The following is a 17,127-nucleotide window of genomic DNA, read 5'->3' on the forward strand; positions in this document are numbered from 1 at the left end:
GCTTGCCTGGGAATCGAACCTGAGCCCTCCGGTCGGGTATGCATATTTGTCGATATATATAAAAAAATATATGTATAAAAATATCTTGGGAATGGAACGCTCTTCAGCGACGAAAAAATATATTAAAACACAGATGTAGATTTTTAGAATATAGAGACACAAAGAAAGGACACTCACAATATGTTATTTGACGTTTCGACGGCTCGGCCGCCGTCTTCATAATGGCGTTCTCGGGAAAGAGCGGAGAGGACATGTGCGGGGGAGAGGTGGGGGAAGCAACGGTAAGGGACTAATAGGAAATGAACAAGGGGAGGGAGGGGATATGTAGGCAGCCATATGATGCATTCAGTGGGCTTGGTTCAGCCCGGTCGGCCATTATGAAGACGACGGCCGAGCCGTCGAAACGTCAAATAACAAATTGCAAGTGTCCTTTCTTTGTGTCTCTATGGTCTAAAAATCTACTGTGTTTATATATATATATATATATATATATAATATATATAATAATGGGACGACACAATAGAACATAAATAGAATAGTAACATTTAAAATGACACACACTGTAAATTGTTCAAGCTTACGGCCTTCTCAGAGGCCTTCTTCAAGTAGGACTCTTCAAGTAAGAGTCTTACTTGAAGAAGGCTCCTGAGAAGACCGAAAGCTCGAACAATTTACAGTGTGAGGGTACTTTTAAATGTTGCTGTTCTACTTGCGTTCTATTGTGCCGTCCCATTATTGTGCTGCTCGTGTGAGTGTTTCCGTATAATCGATATATATATATATATATATATATACATATATATATATATATATATATACATATATATATATATATATATATATATATATATATATATATATATATATAGCTTGGGTGGAGCTGCAGGTGCCCAGAGTGAGAGTGCCTTGCCCGGGAATCGAACCCGGGCCCATTACATTTTATATATTCACATTCAAACACGGAATCCCGTCATATATGTATATGCATGTATGTTAAATATACTATATATAGTATACACATGTATATGCGTATGTATATATATATATATATATATATATATATATATATATATATATATATATATATATATATATATATATATATATATATATATATATATATAAATGTATATATATGTGGGTCGCGGTAGTACAGGGGGTAGACCGTCCGATTACTGACCGGAAGGTCCCGAGTTTGTTTCTCGGGCAAGTCTCAGGGCATCTGCAGCTCCACCCAAGCTATTTGATTTTTAACAATCCCAGTACTCCACCCAGTACTAAGCCATCGGGCTTATTACTGGGTGGAGTACTGTATCACCCACCAAACCGACCTTCGGGTTGATTTCTGTGTTTATATATAAAACCGATAACACAGTAATCAACCCGAAGGTCGGTTTGGTAGGTGATGGCAGAGTTCACCCAGTACTAAGCCCTACGGCGTGTGAAATTCAAACATCAGGGTAGGGGGGCCAGTTCCTTTCCCTGTGCCGGCTATGGTTTCCCAGGAAGACCTGGTACCCGAAAAATCACATAGCTTGGGTGGAGCTGCTGGTGGAGTGCCTTGCCCTGGAATCGAACCTGGACCCCTCCGGCCAGCAGTCCAACGCTCTACCCCCTGGACTACCGCGAACCAAATTTATATATATATATATATATATATATATATATATATATATATATATATGCATACATACATACTTACACACACATGCATTCGCAAACACGTTAATATAAAAGATCTGTGCAAAAAAAATGAGCCGTCTTACGATGCGTAAACTGCTTGACAGATTACAATTTGTGAGGAGTCGCCTTTTAGCGTAGCCTGTGAGTTGGAGAAAACCGCCTTGCTTATGGTTGTATCTCAACTTGTCTTTGGACAGCAGCGTTTCTTATCTTCGCACAGGAACGATTCTTGTTTGAGTTGCAGACGCTTGCTGTACAAATTCTTGTGTTGTTGAGGAAGAAGGTGTTAGAGAAGCAGGAAAGTGAACTGAACTTTGTTGTAACCTCGGGAGAAGTGCAAATGTAGCTTATACAATAACTCAATATACAGTCAGCAATGAATCTTTAAGTCGGGGTGGGTGTTTTCGTTGTAGCAACCACTTCCAGTCTGGACAAATCTGGAACGATGAAGAATTAATTATCGGACGTGTGGTTGATTGAATGTGAACGTGATTCTGACCGTTTCCTAAGATTAGGAAGGGATTATTCAAAATAAATGTGTCCCTAAAGGAAAAATCCGGATCTATGTATAGGTTCTGACATACCATCTTGCGGAAGACACCACAAATATGGAAAAACATTTTTTTGTGCTTTCATTACGAAAACACACCGGCGTACACATAATTAATTATTACAGAGTTTTTGGCCAAAAACAGCACACCGATGGTCCCCCTGCCTTTCTACTCCCCGTATCTTGCTCCAGTGGACCTTTTACTGTATCCTAAGTTGAAATATACCTTGAAAGAGCACCAATTTGAAACTATCGAAGACATTTAACGTAGTTGGACTTATATCTGGCTATCCCGAAAGTAGCGTTCCTGACCGCATTGGAAAGCTGGAAAAAACTTTGGGAGCGTTGTATTGGCAGTCAAGGGCTGTATTTTGGAGGTGACATGAATAATTAAAGGGTTAATAACAAAATCAAGTATTTATTTTAGCAGTCTCATCTTTTTTTTTAAACAGACTTTGTACCATATGTATTTAAGGCGAGTTTGGATGGCCATAACTACTAAATTCTCTTGTCTCTCCAAACGAAACAGAACCCAGCATCCAACTATTCATCTAGCCCCTCTTTCTCCCCGTAAATTTCGTTCCTCCCTTCATTTCATCCAACGTCCCTATCCTATTCCTGGCCCTCCCTCCTTTGCCTAACATTCTCCCCTCTATTACCGTCTTCAGCATCCCACGGCCAATCAATATGCGTAGCGCCTATTTTATCAGTCTCCGTATGATTTCTCCCCACAACCCCATTTCCCAACCAACTTACCTACCAACTCCTCATTTTTTTTTCATCCCTATCCACTTAACCTTCTCCACACCTACATTTCAAAAGCCTTCAATCCACACCTTTTGCCCTGCGTCAATGACGATGTTCCCGCGGCCCTACGCTCCATATCAAAGTTTTAATGAGCCTTTTCGAAACATTCTTACTCATCAACCCTGTCATTACTTCTTCCAACCTTGTGAAGGCTTCTTTGCCTATCGCATTTCTTCTTTTTATTTCCCTGCTGTTTTGACCATTCTGGTCCAGAACACTTACATATATATATATATATATATATATATATATATATATATATATAATATGAAGTTAGCACTAACTAACTAAGACAGTAACACACAAAAAATAAAAGAAACTCACACGAAATTCCTTAAACGTGTGTGTGTGTGTGTGTATATATATATATATATATATATATATATATATATATATATATATATATATATATGTATGTATATATATATATGTGTGTGTGTGTGTGCGTGTGGGCGTAAGTTTATTTATACTGGGCTAAGGTTTATTTCAGGGTGGCTGCTTAATATTATTCCTGAAAGGTTAGAGATTTCAGGCTAATTGTACTTAAGTTCATAATGCAGGTTAAATTTAGAATTTTATCCCTCCCACGTTTAGGTTTATTTAAAAATTGGACCAGGGAAATCATAAGAAGAGTGAATGGTAACTGGGAATACAAATAAATGTATTTCGGCAACAGCGAAAATTATGAAGAACCCACGCTGATGGTTTGCTTCACCAATCACACCCTCGCGTGGCAGTTGGAAATGTGCGTAGTGGATTGAATACTCACATAACCACCACCATCCTCCTCCGGGTCCGTGACAACGAGTTGATGAAGGTTGGAGTCGTACACTTGCGCAACCAGACCCAAATTTTCCCTTGGGTACTTGAACCATTCGATGACAAGACGTCGAATGTCGACGGTGATCCAGCGTCCTCTCCCCGGCAGCGGTTCCCTCTCCTTGGAGCTGTGGATGATGGAAAGTTGGGGCGACTCACCTCCACCCCGGCCCTCCCGCACTCTGTACACAGTAACCGTAACATCGGTTCCCATTGTCCCTCCCTCACCGTCTCCACCGCCCCAGCTCTTAGCGTAAATCCACAGGTGAGCCCTCATCACTTTGTTCCGCGTCGTCTTATCAGAGAATCGAAAGTACTGTATGTCCACTCCTCTGCTGGCATGTCTCAGCCTCGGATCTGGAAAGAGATTGAGGTTGTTAGTACGGTAGCATTGGAATTATATCCTCGTATTTGATTCTATTTTATGATATTTAAAATAGAGCATATAAATTGCTTATCACGGGGAATATTATTTTCCAAAAAAGATTGTGAGATTGAAAAGAAAAAAGAAAAAGAGATTGTGGCGAGTTGTAATAAAGGGTTTGTCAACTGACTTTTACCTTTGAGAAACGGACCCTTGTTCTATATACTAAATACTGATACATTTAGTGAAAGTGATTTGCCCGAATGTGGGCTTATTAGGTGATGGTGGAGTTTAGTCCTTGCTTAACCCAAGGGCTAGTGAAATTCAACCATCAAGGAAGAGGTGTGTCTCTGGCTTTGTGCCACCTGCAGATTCCCAGTAAAATCTCGCACCCCACAAATCCGGAGTGAATCTCGGATGTTCAGACTTACCTTACCTCCAGGCCTCTGGTTGGTGGCTCTATCAACTCTGCAAAATGATTGATTTTATTAATTATATAAGACGATCTCTTCGGCACAGTTCTTATCACCCCTAGAAAATGTAGCTGCGATGCATTACTTTTATCTTAAAGAAATCCGCTGAAGATTATGAAACGTATTTAAATAAAGGAAATGTGAAATGAATTGGTGGGCTTTGGTTAGCTATTATGTTTTATGAACTGAGACCTGCCGTTACATCATATAATTGTAAATTTTATGACACAAGGCAAACGACCGCTGTTAACTTATAAATGAAGGCATTTAGAGAAATTTATTGCGCGAGCACTTATTATGGACACATTTGCCTTGCGTGAACCTTGAATGAATAAAGCAAGCAGCAGAATGAAAGAAAATAGAATATTCTGAATTTTAACGTAACCACACTCTTAGCCATCATTATTAGTATTTAAAGTCAAATCTAAGAATGATTTGCTTAAACTGCAGTCCGTCCGTGCTTGTAGGAAGCCTTCTCACTTCTTATCGCCTAAACTCTCATTATCGATCTGATGATGAATCCTCTACGTGAAATTTCTCTGCTTTAATCAATCTCCATTATCCTTTTAAAAATTAATTCAGGTTGCGTTACGCCTTAAGATGATTATCTGCTAATTCATTGGAATATTCTGTATAGTATACGATCCTGGATTCTACATGTATTTTTGGTGAGCTCGTATTAACAATATTCTTGTACGTGTTCCAGATATTGAGGCACTTGCCTCATATAAATATGAATTTGTTTCCATGAACCTCAACTATCGGATTTTTAGCCTTAGGATTATTTTATACCAGATCTCCTAAAACTTCTGTTCCCTACTAATTTCTTTATTCCCGCATAGGTCCTTGCATCGGCATTATCCATTCCCCACTCCTCGTAGTTCCTCTTTTATCTTCCTATGTGCATTCAAATCCTGGATGTTTCCTTTGATTATGGCCTGAGTAAACTGTCGCGTCTTCATTATTATTTCTCTTCATTGGTGCCCTCCATTGGCTTCACCCTTCACCCACTCTTCGAAGTACTACTTCATCAATTACTTTGCCTATTCATTCCATGTTCTTCATTTCTCTGGAGCACCAGATTTACGTCGCCTCCATTCTTATTTCTCTTATTTTCCAATCGTCCACATCTTATATCCATAGAAAAATAAACAGCATGTGCAAATTGTATTGAGTCAATTCCTGGCGTCTGCACTAATTAGGGCCTAAGTTTCTCGTTCAATGAAAACTTTCGAATGAAGTCATATGGCTCGGTAACAAGCTAATATGATATTTGGCTCTGTAAAATTTCCCTGATTTTTTTCCACATGGGGGTAATGTTACAGCTTTGCATCGTTTTAAGGATGGAATTCATTGCAACTAGGTTTTCATTTTAATTGCGCCAGATTAATAGGATTTGGTTGTGGCTAAATTAACATGCACTCGAGAGCTCATGAAACAGCCTTTGGATTGCTTGCCAACCTATTTCTGCATTCATTGCATTTCAGGGTCAATTGTCAGGGTCAGTTGAAGGAAAGGTCATTGAAGAGTAATCGCGTAGCAATGAATTTGTAATAAATATTGTATAGTTCCTTTAACCTCTAATGTTCTCGCTTCTATTGTGCGATTTTTGTACGCCTTTTTATTCGTAAAACCAGTTTTAAAATAGAAAATAAAAATAGGCCTTTGATCAATGCGAATAAGGTATTTTTCCCCGTCGACCATTCAGGAATTTATTTGCTCCTCTATTGTAATGAAATGTTAGAAAGCGTCCTCTTATGAAGAGGTAATAGCAAATGTAAAAAAATCTTCGTCTCATTTCAGTTTATTTGGATTGAAATATTAACCCAACACTGTTCCACAATACAGAAATTGCAGCTTCAACCTTTTTAGTATTCCTTCCTGCGTATTTTTTGGCCAAATAAAAAATATGGGAAAAGAAAATATAACCCCATGCCGGAAACCTTGTGCTAAATTCCAAGGAAAATATGTAAAAATATCAAAACTTAAGGGAACTTCTATATATTCTACCAGAAATATTTAAAAACTCTAAGAATATGAAATTGCCCATTAATAATGATCATAAATGTAATTGGTCTTGAACATATTATTCCGTCCGAGTGATTGCTTTCAATGGTTTTGTGCCAAAAAACCCAATTTAAAATTACGCTTCGTCATAAATGTTTTTCATTTTCGGTGGCAGTTAAACATTTCACCGCTTTGACCGCACGGCCACATCGATGACTCGAAGGACTGACTGAATCTTTGCATAGGGATGAAACGACCCCCGCATTTGCATGTACTTATATGGCGAATACAGGACATTAAGCTTGATATCCCACGCAGCTAAAGTTGTTCTCAGGATCATAAACAAAAGGATAGAGAGTAGGGCAAATGATTACTTAGGGGATGATCAGTTTGGGTTTAGGAAGGGGAGAGGTACGCGTGATGCCATTGCAGTAATGAGATTATTAATCGAGAGGAATATAGAACACAACCAGGAGGTATTTGCCTGTTTCGTAGATTTCGAAAAAGCGTTTGATAGAGTGAATTGGGAAAAACTAATGAGTATTCAGCAGAAAATAGGAATAGATCGGAGTGAAAGGAGGCTAATCCTCAACCTGTACATGTCTCAGACTGCTCAGGTGTGGGTGGGGAACGGGGAGTACGGATGGGCAGTGCTAGGAAGAGGTGTAAGGCAGGGTTGCCCATTATCACCGTTGCTGTTCAACCTGTATGCAGAGGAAATGATCAAAGAGGCATGGGAAGAACTGGAGGTAGGAATGAAAGTGGGTGGGGAATTCGTAAAATCTTTAGGTTTGCTGATGACCAAGCTTTAATTTTTCAGTCAGCCAAGGGGTTGCAAGCATTGCTGAGTGAATTGGAAATACAGTGCGACAGGTATGGGATGAGAATCAAAAATAATAAAACAAAGGTTATGCGATTTTCTAGAAAGAAAAAGGCTAAGCTTAACATTAAAATAGGAGGGCAAAAACTAGAGCAGGTAGAACAGTTTACGTATCTCGGTAGTGTTTTGGACCAACACGGTCATAGTAGTAGGGACGTAAGGAGAAGAAATGCGCTAGGCAAAGAGGCTTTCACAAGGAGGAGGGAGTTGATGACAGGGACGTTGAGTAAGGATGTTAAGAAAAGACTCGTAAAAACTTTGATATGGAGCGTAGCTATGCATGGCGCGGAAACGTGGTCGTTGAAGCAGGAGGATAGACGTAGAATGGAGGCTTTCGAAATGTGGGTGTGGAGGAGAATGGAGAAGGTGAAATGGACTGAGAAGAAAACAAATGAGCGAGTACTTGGTATGGTGGGCGAGGACAGGGGTTTGTTGGGAGAAGTCCTATGGAGGCAGGAAAAGTGAATGAAGGGGGTATTGATCGGCGTTGAGATGTTGAAGATGGTAATGAAGGGGAGAATTTAGGCAAACGAGGAAAGGGAAGGAACAGGATGGGAATGTTGGACGGGATGAAGGGAGGAAGAAAGTACTCAGAGATGAAGGGGGACCTGATGTAGAGTAGGATGCTGTGTTTTGCTAGGGGTCACAAATTATTTAATTAGTAATTATGTGCATCCAAAAACCTACCTTAACCGGTAGATTACCTAATAATAATAATAATATGGCGAATAGCACGCTCCTTAAATCCTCCTCTTTAGCTATTTTGTAACAAGTGGATGGATATTGTAACAAGTGGATGGATATTGTAACAAGTGGATGGATATTGGTTTATATTTGAATATTTTTAGAAAATTCGTCTGAAAAAAATCATCGACATTTTTTTTACGAATGAAATAGGTTAATGTAACGAAATTATTTCAATTAGGTGTTGCCTCATGTGCGCCAGATTTGACACATGGTGTCCTAATTGAGATGCTCTTTGACACATTCGTTTTTTCCGACGGTGTAAGCCCTGCGACCAACATGTTTATGAAACGGGTTCGTGAAACCCTTCGGGATCATTATTTCGTCATTATCAAGTAATAGCATAATAGAGTCTAATTTTAGGCTGAATTGATCATTTTCCCACATTTATATGGATTGGTATGGGTAAAATAATAGATCAATAACACTTTTCCTAAAGAAAAATTAAAATTATATGCCAGAAAGAGAGACGTGAATAGTTGATGTACTTAATTTGGATCAAGTCTCCGACATTAGGAACGTTTACAAACTGAAATACTCGGATCTTTCTGCTTAAAAATATAAACCTCCCCTCCCGTGTCAATTAATATGTTTTTACTAGTTTCTACTTGCGATTTACTTGTTTGCGCATGCGGTGACTTATGATGAAATTGTGCATTAATGTGCCGTGGCTGACATGTTTTCTTTCTAAACCGTCGTTTTGGGTACGGCGACGGACATTTTTTTCGTTCCAAATCGGTCCCTCAATCGGTTCTGCGTGAGGAGTATTCATTTTTGGATGTGACATTGACCATAAAACCTTTGGAGTCATTGTTACATTTCCATACAGCTTAGCCAATCCAATTTTCGGTTCTCGCGTTAATATTCTTTTACCTCTTGCCACTATTTCATGTGTAATTAGTTTATTAACCATCTATCTCAAGTAATTTTGATATCCTCATGTTATGATCCCAACAATGATTAACGCCTCTGGGATTTTCCCTTGTTGAAGAGTTGCGGCCTATTTTCATTTTGAGTTGCATGTGTAACTGCGAGTAGGTTCTTTATTCCTAAAGAGTGTTTTTAAAATCTAAAAAAAAGAACAGAATCACACAGGTGGCGTAAACTTTATGCATTGGTAATTTTTTTTATAGAAATATAACTATTGGGCATCCGTCTCAAGAATTAAGAGTCATATAAAAATTAACATATGCAAATTTCCCAAAACAATTATCACAATATTTATTTGCAAGTACCATAAACGCTTAATATGACGTTTTGGTAACATTTTATGTAAATTTATATCAAACCTTGTTTTTAAACACTTTAATTTGAACGCCTAAATTCATAGAAAGGTTTTGATATTTCATTTTACATATTTTCAAAATGATAATGACAAAATGAATGAGTTTCGCGAATGAAAAAAATGACAAAATTTATAGTACATATTTTCAAACTGATAAAAAAAGAGGGAAAGAATTAGAATTTATTTGAATCCAAAGATCATTTTACAGCATTTACTTCATCTTAAACTAAAAATCTTTCCAATGATTTTTACACTCTGAAATTGTTGCATTGTAATGCACACTTAACGGATGACTCCGTTAAAAGTAACAGTTGCGGCATCTAACGCAGTTTCTTGGAATTTGTCCGGGGCAGCATTTAATGGTAAAAGAGGCGATTTATGGCTTCACTTGGTGAAACGGCTGATAGTAAGAAAAACCACTCTACATTTCTACGCACACTTTTTTATTTCACGGTCTAGGTTTGACTTATAACCTGAAGATGACTTTGAAATTTAAAACCTAGGCGGTGGAATTAAGAAGTGTATATAGAACTTGAATGTGGTTTTCCTCATCAATCATGGGTAATATTGGTTTACCTTTCATTTTGAAGCATTTGTTACTCATTTGCATAGAAAATTTTTAACGCGTAATCACTCCTAAATAGGTATTTAAATGTTTGATTGTAGAAAATAGACGGTCTATAGTTGAACGATGTCTGGGAAATAATGTTTTACTGAGGAAGAAGACGACTATAGTTTAGAAAAAGTCTTTGAGCCCTCTTTTTCCTTGTTCCACACGTTCCATACCAAAGTATATTGAAGATAATCTTAGGGCTACTTTACATGAAAGGCACAGGACCACTCGTCATAGGAATAGAATGGCGTGACCCTATGATTGTATGGATGGTTTTACATTTTTAACTCCTTCCGATTGTTTTATTTTTACTGAACTTCGGGACTCCGTTAAATTGAATGCTTATACGCTCAGTGTTTTAATAGTTCTATAAATGTATGCATTATGCTTAGCATTAGTGGTTTAAGTTAAATAACTGTGATTAGTATTTCCCAGCACTAATTTTATTAACTTAATGGTAAATTATTATGTAATCTTTGTTAGATACCAAAAAAGTGTCGGTTTGGTTCAAAACGAGCGTAAACCTCGAGGGGGGGGGTGTGAGAAGAACATGGGCAGCAAGTTATCGTTTCTCTGTCTCCGAGAATAGCGGGCAACATCATTTGGGTAACATTAATTTTTCTTGCCATTATCTGTGGAACTCATTTCGGACCGCTAAAATCCGGACGCGTGCAGTGCTCGGGCGGCGTCACTCCCACACACCCCTACCCTGCCATCGCCTCCCTCCTCGTCGTTTCTCCCATCCACATGCCACCCCCTCTCACGGACGTGGAATCGCAAGGTCATCTGCGGTGAGGAACCCCGTGGAATTCCACCCCTCCTCCTCCTTCCCTCCGCCCTCTCCCTGTGGTGCCACCCTTTCAAGGACCATTCCGACCGGAACAGCTTCCACACCCCCGCCTTACTCCCTCCTCCTCTTCAAAATCACCCCCTTTCCCCTTTCGCTCGGGGAGTCCGTGGCGCCTCTCTTTGGGCGTGCTCAAGGAAGTTTGAGGCGCAGACGGAGGACAGGAATCCCTAATGCGCGGGGACTTGAGGGGGCAGTCACACGAGGGTGGGGATCGAGGTGGCCACACCCAGGCGAGGTGATTCGAGGAGTTTCTCGATTAATACACTTTCGTCTCGGGAGTTGTTTGGCTTAAGCGAAAGGCACAAGTGATCTCACCAAGAGGAAAATTTTTCCAAAGCCGGGTATGCTTGGCTCTTTATTTTTAAAAATGTGGACAATGATAGAAATTGCTTCAAAATTTCCTTGTAAATTTCCTTATAAATATTCACCATCTTTAAGCATAAAGTTAAATAAATATCAAATGAGCTATTTTATCAAGTATCGCCGAATCACTAAAGTATCACCGAATAATTCAAAATTTTGGGGGATGAACAAATCGAAAGGAAAAAATACACCGTGATGCTCTGAAATCAAAATTGTGAGGCTCTATCCTAGCCAGACATTTTGATTGTGATTGCTATTATTATATTAGCTTATTACTTTGAATAGCCAGTTAATAACGAAAAAGCTAAGCATGTTATTCACAAAGCTATTTAACTTGCAACTTTTATTAGAATAAGATATAAAGTAATTAAAATCCGTCTTTGAGGAATTCGACTGTTTTTCCTGCGAATAAATGATCATGATATCGCCTAACATAAGTTTTGTCATCGCGGCAATGAGAATACAAATCAATCCAATTGCGATTCAAATAAAAGAAGAGCAGGCATGCAATATTTTTTGATACAAGTAATCACTCCAGATTAAATAACTCATACGTTTTTCGTGTTGACTCGATTTTTACGCACACTCTCTAGAATCAAGAGGTTCAGCCACTCCCAGAACAAATCCGAAGATTGGAAGAATGGGCCCTCGTGCCTTTATATTGTTAGGCGAGTCAGGCGATGGATGAAGTCGCTCGTCCATTGATCATATCGCGCATGGCAATTCAATACTGCAAAGGCTTCGTGAAGGCGTTTGTTACGCGTGTCTACCACAAGAGCAAAAATTAATCTCTCCTACATTTAGTCTGATGAAATTATTGATACAGGTAGCTACAGGTACCTGTACCTTTACGATTACATTTTGAAATAGCATTATAAATTTCACGATCATCATGCATCAGCCGTATCCGAAACGATGAGCTCAGATTTACTGGATTTGCCATCGTCATTATGTGTTACTCATCTGCTACTGAAATGCAATTATCAGATGTATCGGGTGATTGAACTCGGGAAATGGGAGGATTCAGTTAGGAAATAGTGTGGTTACCTGAGATATATATTTGTTTTATTCCATGATTATCATTTGCAATATCTTTAATAATACTTGATCGCAATGAGAATCTTCGTACTTTTTTTGAATGGGAATGGTAGGATTGAGCGTTTTTCGTGGCATTCCGACTTCACGGGAAGTAGAGTTTTGTGAAGCTAGAGAAAGCGTTCTTATTAAACTAAATGTAGGCTAAATTTTTTTGCAGAGGAAAATATTTGAAATAAAGTTTTCCAAATTAGTAGCAAAGATGAAACCACAAGGACGACTTTCCACCGTGATTCCGCATACTTGCCCAAGGTTTTAAATTGCGGGAAGGAGTTGCCTATTGGAGCAGCCTATCACAACAGTATTATTCGACGAGCTTATGTATCCCTTTCTATTTATGTCGATCAAGTTGTCTTTTCCTATCGCTCCCAAAGATGCAAAATAATCCAATTTCCTCGCATTATCTGATACAAAAATGGCATTCGTCATTGAGCATGTCAGTGATCTAACAAGGTAGGCTACTGTCGTCCCTTTACGGGAAGTAACAGTCTTGAGGATAATGTTTCCCCGCCAGATCTCACAAACAGAGCTAGGTTTCATTGGTTTTCGCTGAATTACACTCTGGAAAATTCTCAAATAGCCAACCCTTCCCACCTCCAGAAACAGCGAGTGCCATGGCATCACATGGCTCCCGCTTTCTCTGTCTCTCCCTCTCATGATTGTACCTCGTCCGTGAGCGCTCATCTCGTGCCAACTCGCGGGAGATGGGAGCGGGTTGCGGGGAAGGGAAGGCGAGGAGAAGGGGGAAGGCGAAGAGGGCGGAGGTTTTCTGCGCGCCGGGGGCGGAATCTTGAGGAGGGTGGGTGGGGATGGGCGGAGGGTAGTTGGAGGGAGAGCGCGATATAATTTGGAGCACGCGGTGAAGGACGCGAGGCGGGCCCGTGACGGTCTCCCCAAATGAGGGTCTTCTACCTGTCGGCGATCGTTGAGAGGGTCCGCTGCTGTTTTCGTCAAATGCCGCTATGGTGGTCCTAGGTATTCACAAAGACCGCATTGGCGAGCTTACCCATCGTGGATGCTTCGAGGGAAAGTCCCGAACCGATATGTTGTGATGCGGGGGGTAATCAATATAATCAATGATCATTACGAATCGGCGACGATGGTCGGGAAGAGATATACGAGTAATCTATGGTTATAGGTTTACGCCAATGGTAGCGGCTAAAATCATTAGGTTAAGGTATAACTCCAGATTACATTTTAGAGATTACCTGAGCTCCCCGCCAATAAAATTGAATCGTCAGGCAACATTTTTTTAAAATCTTTATTAATTTAAAACAAAAATAAATATGGTAGATTGATAATATATTGAATTAATTTTGAAGCATTAAGAGTGGTCAACTTTATCACAGTGTCACGAAACCTACATTGTGAGTACAAAGTAAACAATGTGTTTATCTTATAAATAAAAAGTTTATTATTTTATGAAGAGGTATCAAAATAATGATTAATTACATCTCAAAGACTTTCTTCATTTTATAAAATTTAGTCATATGTACACACTAACATTGGACTACTGACCGGAGGGTCCCGGGTTCGATTCCCGGGAAAGGCACTCTCAGCACCTGCAGCTCCACCCAAGCTATGTGATTTTTCGGGTACCAGGTCTGCCTGGGAAACCATAACCGGCACAGGGAAAGGATCTGGCCCCCCTACCCTGATGTGTGAATTTCACACGCCGTATAGTAGGGCTTAGTACTGGGTGACCTCTACCATCACCCACCAAACCGACCTTCGGGTTGATCACTGTGTTTATGGTTTTTATAGTACACACTAACGTGCATTATATTTTAAGTAGAAGTAATTCATTGGCCCACACCATTTCAACCATGGTGCCCTACCTTTACGGCTTATTTTGCATCATTACATCCCGAGACTACTATGCAAATATATACCGCTGCAAATATTATAATATGGAAAGAACGGAGAGAGAAAATTTATAGGAGAAGATTAAAATTTCATTAAGTTGCAATATTACTAATTTCTAAAAAAAAAAAAATCCTAAAAATTTCTAAAAAAGCCGGCCTATAATAAATTGTATTTAATACCACAATCTATGTGCAGACTCAACTACATAGGTAATTTACATACGGGTCGCTAACCATGTAAACCATTTATAGATTACATAGCGGAGGAGCTCCCGCCGCGCGTTTGTTAAAAAATACTAATGTATATATATATATATATATGTGTGTGTGTGTGTGTGAGAGAGAGAGAGAGAGAGAGAGAGAGAGAGAGAGAGAGAGAGAGAGAGGAAAAGATGCGGTATCAACATGAATGAAACAATTTTAAAGTTTTTACTCTAGGGCTCGCTGCTTGCAATAAAATCAGGGAGTCATCGTGGTCATTTGATCGGCCGACTGACTGCCGTCTCGTGGTCGTGGTCTGAAGGCGAAAGTGATTCATTTGATTCTTGTGCTCCGTACGACGTTCTTGAGAACACACTCTGAATGAGAAATATTTTTAGCAATTTTAAGGAGATTATCTAAGTATACAGGTATCAATCCCATTCCGATGTCGGAAGATAACAAGGCAATAATTTATCTCACTGGTATGAAACAGCGTTTATTGAAAGAAATGCTTATTCTTGCTGTCCCATCCAGTTGAAAGTACGTATTCCATTTGTAATTTACATTCTCTTTACCGGAAAGAGTGACTCTGGAATGGTATTTGCACCATGTCCTTAGGTATTTGAACGATCTCCATCAGTTCATCAGAGCTGACGGCAGTGCCATACATAGTTTTTAAAAAGGTATTGAAAGCTAAGCCTTGAGCGTGACCATCTTGGTAGGGTCACCCATGCCTCATCCAGATAGGTCGAAGGTTAGGAGCCAGACGAAAGGTAGTCCACGCAGCGTCTGTTCCTCAGTGAGGCGGCTGCAGTGGCGTCTGACCCCAGAGGGGCGGCCAGTAAGTGATGGTGTCACGTTAAAAACACTATTGATGAAGACAACGGGAAACCACCTCAATTATCATTCCCAAGATAAAAATGATGGACAATAATTTTGTGTCCTGGCAATTACGGGGCTCGACCCAATCGGCTGTGTGTCGTGCCCGAGAGCTTCCGCGGTCGTCATCCCAAACCCTTGCATGGGAAAACCGGCAGCAGCAGGACAGAAGACACAGGAGAAGACGACCAAAGTAGTTAGAATAGGAACGTGGAATGTTAGGACAATGATTAGGATAGGGAAACTGGAGAATATTAAACGAGAGATGGGAAGGGGAAAAAAAGATATTTTAGGTCTATGCGAGGTGAGATGGAAGGATAGCGGGGATTACTGGAGTGATCAGTATAGAATAATATACAGCGGCGTGGACGAGAGCCAACGAGGGGTTGCCTTAGTATTAAATGAAGAGATAGGAAGAAGCGTAGTCAACATAGAACAAGTAACGGATTGATTATTACTAGTAGAGATAAAAGCAGAACCGACGAACTTGGTTATTATTCAGGTATACATGCCACCGAGCAACCTTACGGAGGAAGAGGTCGAAAGGATATACGATCAATTAGAGGACATAATCGCGTGTGTTCCTGCAGGGACACATTTGATAGTAATGGGGGATTGGAATGCACCGGTAGGCGAAGGAAGAGATGGTGATGAGGTGGGGGACTACGGTTTAGGCACGAGGAATGACCGCGGGGAGAAAGCAGTTGAGTTCTTCAAGAGACAGGGCTTAGTCATCACTAACACTTGGTTTACACACCACAGAAGACGCAGGTATACATGGAAAATTCCATGTGACTCAGAAAGGTATCTGCTAGATTATATTCTGGTCAGACACAGGTTTAGGAACAGTGTGATTAATTCGCTCAGCTTCCCGGGAGCGGATACGCACTCTGACCACAATTTAGTTGTTATGAAATGTAGAAGCATTAAATGGATTGAAAAGGAAGAAATACAAACAGGCTGTAGAGGAAATCATGGTGGATGGCAAATAACTAAGTGCTATCGAAGAAAAATGGGAAAGTATCAAGGAAGGGTTAGCCGCTAAAGACAGTATTGGAACCGTTAACGCGAAAAGGACTAGGAAACCATGGATCAAGGATGAGATGATTACAAAGATGGATGAGAGGAGAAAATGGAAGAATGTACACACGTAGCTAGGCAAAATGAAGTACAAAGAGTTAAACAATAAATTGAGGCGGGCTACAAATAAAGCAAAAGAAGCATGGTGGAAGACGCAGTGTGAGGATATGGAAAGCTTACAGAGGAAGGGTGAAATTGGTGCGCTGTATAGCAAAGTTAAATCTTTTTCGGGAAGTAAGAAAGGGAGATCTATGCTAACAGTTAGATATAAGGCGGGTAAGGTAATAGTCGACTCAGGGAAGATCCAAGAGAGATGGAGAGAATATATAGAAGAACTGTATGGTAAAGAACTTAGACCAACAAAGTTAGACATAGAAAAGGCACATGACGTAGAGGAAGATAGCTTAGGTCCAGACATACTTGACGATGAGATAGAAAGGGCATTAAGGGAGAAGAAACTAAAAAAGGCCGTTGGGGTGGATAACATTCCTGCGGAACTACTGAAATAAATAGGAAAATGTGGGAGGAAGAGGCTATATAGGCTGATTCGTTATATCTATGAGGAAGGA

At 39.9% G+C, this 17,127-nt stretch overlaps 1 protein-coding gene across 1 annotated transcript in view; it reads right to left on the reverse strand.

Moving 5' to 3' along the window:
* myo (growth/differentiation factor myoglianin) overlaps window positions 1-15,269 on the reverse strand; it is a 31,750-nt gene extending 16,481 nt beyond the window's left edge. The window contains exons 1-3 of the mRNA XM_071586975.1: window positions 15,175-15,269; window positions 4,660-4,691; window positions 3,810-4,216 (exon numbers count right to left, since the gene is read on the reverse strand). Coding sequence (XP_071443076.1) covers window positions 3,810-4,216; window positions 4,660-4,691; window positions 15,175-15,269 — 534 coding nt within the window. The remainder of the gene's footprint in view (window positions 1-3,809; window positions 4,217-4,659; window positions 4,692-15,174) is intronic.
* Between the last annotated feature and the right edge of the window lie 1,858 nt (window positions 15,270-17,127).

This window comes from Hetaerina americana, unplaced genomic scaffold, assembly GCF_022747635.1.
Source record: "Hetaerina americana unplaced genomic scaffold, ioHetAmer1.1.p SCAF_282, whole genome shotgun sequence".
In the NCBI taxonomy this organism is placed as follows: domain Eukaryota; kingdom Metazoa; phylum Arthropoda; class Insecta; order Odonata; family Calopterygidae; genus Hetaerina; species Hetaerina americana.